This window comes from Malania oleifera, chromosome 13 (assembly GCF_029873635.1).
Source record: "Malania oleifera isolate guangnan ecotype guangnan chromosome 13, ASM2987363v1, whole genome shotgun sequence".
Lineage (NCBI taxonomy): Eukaryota > Viridiplantae > Streptophyta > Magnoliopsida > Santalales > Ximeniaceae > Malania > Malania oleifera.
The window spans coordinates 21,173,438-21,178,053 of record NC_080429.1 but is presented as its reverse complement, the minus strand read 5'-3'; the positions used below and the strand labels follow the sequence as shown (position 1 = coordinate 21,178,053).

Sequence of the window (4,616 nt, the reverse complement as noted above, 5' to 3'; positions counted from 1 at the left end):
ATGAAGTTTAGGTTCGAAATTAAAATTTGTGTAACTTTCAGTATAATTTTGTATTGAATTTTACTCAACTTCACACATATTTTAATCTAAGATTCGAATTTCAGACTCCCATATATAAACTAGAAAAAAGAAAAGAAAATTTGAAAAAATATTTTTCACATTTGATTATCAAAGAAAGTATGAAAGAAAACAAAATCATACCAACTCAATGAATAAGTTTTAATTTTACCTATCATTAATATTAATTTTTTAAAATAAAATTTTATTTTAAATAATATTTAATATAAACAATATAATAAAAATAAATCTTCTTAATTTTATTTTATTCTTTATCACAAGCTTAATTTTCGATTCAAATAAAGTGTAGGGCTGTTTGAAGATTTCAAATTTTTATGTTAGAGGTTACGAATTTTAATTTTGAGAGAAGGTAAGAAGAGTTATAGGTTGGGAGAGGTATTACTTTAAATTTTGAAAAAAAAAATACATGTTTTAGAAATTACATATATTATATATATATATATATATATATATATAAGTCATTCAAAATAATTGTTGCATTTAAAATTTGGAAGCATTTGTAAAAAGATATAATTGGGGATTTTATATAATTTATGAAAAAAAACCGGGACACCTCAGGCGACCAATATAATATCTTGGCACAAAGTCCAAGGGTATTTTCGTCAACCCATGATCGAATAAAAAACTTTGCTATTTGTTTCAGAAACGTTCAAAGTGAGGATAGAAGAGCATAGTTGTCAATTCACACTCATAAAATAATTATCGCTTCCAGTATTTATTCTTGTCGTTGCTTGCTGATGCATGAAGGAGTCTCATTCCAAGTAATTGAAAAAGCAGAGGGAGGGAGGGAGGCAGCGTGGGATTCTGAAGGGATTAAGACAGGGAAACAGAGCCGGTGAATGTTGGCAGAGAGAGAGGTATGCTTCTTATCCTCTTCATTTGGGTTTTTCTTTTTCTTTTTTTTGTTTGGGCGAGTAATTTGTTGTTTGGTGCAAGGAAAGATCATTGAGAAGTTGTTTTGTTTTGTGTAATGGTTTTTTATTTTTCTCAAAGAACAAAGATTAATTTAGGAATGGGTTATCTTTGGTTGGCCTTGGTTTGTTAGGAATATTTTTTTCTTTGGCACTAAATTTCATTTCCTATTTGTTTTCTAGTTCTTCTGAGTTATTTATATCTCTACTGTGAAATTTGCAAGTTTATATTATTTTATTCATAAATTTGTGCTGAGTTAGTACCAATATGTGTTTGATATGGATTGAAATTTTTTGAAAAGGTTTAGAGACCTGTCTGCAGTTAATTTAATCTGGTATCTTAGAGCCTGGAGTTGTAAGGATTGTGCTGATCTTTGGAAAATTGTTTGGAATTGGTTTACTAAGAGTTGTTGTGAACTTGATGATTTTTGACTGTTTTTGTTTTTGTATTTCTTCTTTCCATTTGAAATTTTTTGGGAATTGTTTATAAAATGTGCTACGGCTCAATTTCTGTGGAGTTGAGGCACTAATTCATTCACAGTTCTGAACTTTATTTAAAACAATACTTATTTGAATCGCTTGTTTGGATTTATATAGGTTTCAGCTTGCTGTTATTGGTTTAATAAGAGGTAGTTAAATCCTTTCTTACTCGCTGAACTCATCAATTGAGAAGGATTTATATATGGGATCGTCATCGGGGCCAGCACCAGGGAGGAAGTATAGCAAACCCCTTGGAATTCGGTTCTTTGAGCACATCAAGAAAACCAAACTTTCCTTCAAAACCCACCAAACAATTGTCCTGATTGTAACATTTGTTGCATACACCAGCTACCATGCTGCTCGAAAAACCACTAGCGTTGTCAAGAGTGCCCTTGATCCGCAGTCATCGGATTTTAGGATGAAGTTTTTCCCCTTGCGAATAACTCACTTCCATGGACCGATTGAAAGCGAGAAATTTTCGTGGGTGCTTGGGAGTGGTTGGGCTCCTTTCAATGGATCAGATGGCACAGCCTTGCTTGGTGAAATTGATGTGGCTTTCCTCTCAGTATATGCTCTGGGAATGTACTTCTCTGGACAGTTGGGTGACAGATTGAATTTGAGAATACTTTTGACAGTGGGAATGGTAGGAACTGGTTTGTTCACTTCACTTTTCGGTGTTGGCTACTGGGCAAACATTCATAATTTCTACTACTTCTTAATAGTTCAAATGTTTGCCGGACTGTTTCAATCAACCGGATGGCCTTCGGTGGTTGCCGTTGTTGGGAACTGGTTTGGGAAGAAAAGGAGAGGGCTGATTATGGGTATTTGGAATGCTCATACATCTGTTGGGAACATTTCGGGTTCTTTGATTGCTTCAGCGCTACTTCAATATGGATGGGGTTGGTCTTTTGTGGTGCCTGGTCTTCTTATTGCTTTCATTGGTTTGGTGGTTTTTCTGCTGTTGCCGGTTAGTCCTGATTCAGTAGGAGCTGACAGAGATGAGGATGCTTTGGCGTCTCCTGAGAAAATTGGGGAGGGACTAGCAGAACCTCTTTTAGGATCAGATACAGACGTTGAGGAGAAAGCCGTGGGGTTCATTGAAGCATGGAAGATTCCTGGAGTCGCTCCATTTGCTTTTTGCCTGTTCTTTGCCAAATTGGTCGCCTATACATTTCTATATTGGCTCCCTTTCTACATTTCCCACACAGGTAATTATGTTTCTTTGATTTTGAATTTTTTTCAAATTGTGAAGCTCCCTTTAGTGTGCTCATAAACCCAAAAACTTTCCATTTTGCCGTATCTCTCTCTCTTGGTAACTTGGCTAAAAAAGTATTGGCTCGGAGCATCGAAACAAAAAGTGCATTGTATTTGGATACTCAAGACTTGTTGCTTTATGCTTCATACATTTAAGCATACTGTTTGAGTCTCTCTTTTTTTTTCCCAGAATGGTGAACTCTTCCATGTTTACAGATTTGGTGTTTTTGTGCTCCATATCCTGAACACAACCAAGATTATTCACAATTGAGGATATACATTTTTTGTATCAAGAAATTTTGAAAGGTTATTTTAATGTGTAATGAATCATGCTAGTGTACTTCATGAAAGATGAATATATCCATATTCAAAAGCCGAAGAAGCCCTTCCATGTCATGACTCATGAGTTGAAGAAACCTGGGCAGGCAGCTACCTTACACTGACTCCTGCTTCTCATTTTTTTTTTTTTTCAACTTTAATTTGCTGTACTGCAAACTGTGTTTACATCCATTGTGTCTGAATTCGCTCCATTACATTCTTTCACCTTGCAGAGATAGATGGCAAGTATTTATCTGATGAGACAGCCGGAAACTTATCTACGTTGTTTGATGTTGGAGGAGTGATCGGAGGAATTCTTGCAGGCCACATTTCTGATCGCTTGAATGCGAGAGCCATAACAGCAGCGAGTTTCATGTATTGTGCCATCCCTTCTCTCTTTTTATACCGGTGTTATGGAGACATTTCCTTGTGCCTAAATGCCATCCTAATGCTCATCACTGGATTGTTCGTGAATGGGCCTTATGCTCTTATAACCACGGCTGTTTCAGCTGACTTGGGAACCCATAATTCCTTGAACGGGAACTCTCGCGCTTTGGCAACTGTGACAGCCATTATAGATGGAACGGGCTCTGTTGGGGCTGCCCTCGGACCATTATTAACTGGTTATATATCTGCCAAGAGCTGGAGTGCAGTCTTTACAATGCTGATGGCATCCGCCCTCGTGGCAGGCCTGCTTCTAACAAGGCTTGTTGTGACCGAGGTGAATGCTAAGATTGAGGAATCGAGATCACAAAGAGGGCAATCCTCAAGATCTCCTGCAGCAGCACCTGAAGTGTGATTGTTGACAAAAGGGCAGTAGGCCTCCTTTTGTTTCATTTGTTTGTTTAGGAAGTTCCAGGGTTCCTTGCTTATGATCATTAGATGAAGAGGGAAAGTCCCTCCGATACGATGATCTTTGAAGATAGAAGAGGATGCTTTTTAATCCTCTTTACTTTCAGTTTGGAGTATTGAGGAAAGATTTTTTTTTTTATTTGGGGGGTGGTGGAGTGGGGATTTATTTTATCTTTTATTTTGGATTTTAATCCATAGCCATGTGCAGTTGTATGTTTCATCAGATACAGAGTGGAATTCGGAAAGATAATTCACTCGGAGATGGCTCATTGTTTTTGTTGCTCAATATTTTGTCCATTTGAGAAAGTCATTTGATCTGCTGATGAATTTTATTTGAGAAGGTTACAAGATTGAAACAGTCAAAACATGATGTTGCTACTGAGGTGAAAATGTTAATAAGTGTGCTTCCTCTGTGGTAGGCAAAGGCCTCAGCAAATTCTAGTGCTAAAATTCTTCCTCTCTATGGGTGTATACCCATATTTTATGGGGTTGAAGGGTGCTTCAATTTTCAAACTTGAGTTAAAACTTGTTGTCTGAAATTTAGTAGTTTCTCCACTTGAATTTTTCATAATGAAGTAGTTGAAAAAACGGAACAACTTAATCAATGAGAGAACATATTGTTAGGACTGGAGGAGCCCATGGGTGGACTTGATATACATGGGTGAACACCAACTTGATCCAAAAGTTTAAACCTATTGGGTCTTGAGCCCAATCATATATATA

General features: G+C 36.7%; 1 protein-coding gene across 1 annotated transcript; it reads left to right on the top strand.

Annotated features, from left to right (window-relative positions):
• Positions 1–736: 736 nt before the first annotated feature.
• Positions 737–4,258, top strand: LOC131146833 (putative glycerol-3-phosphate transporter 1). Its single transcript, XM_058096633.1, has 3 exons — positions 737–935; positions 1,587–2,677; positions 3,275–4,258. The coding sequence occupies exons 2-3, from the start codon at positions 1,672–1,674 to the stop codon at positions 3,838–3,840; spliced, it is 1,572 nt and encodes a 523-aa protein (XP_057952616.1). The 5' UTR covers positions 737–935; positions 1,587–1,671; the 3' UTR covers positions 3,841–4,258.
• The last annotated feature ends 358 nt before the right edge of the window (positions 4,259–4,616 follow it).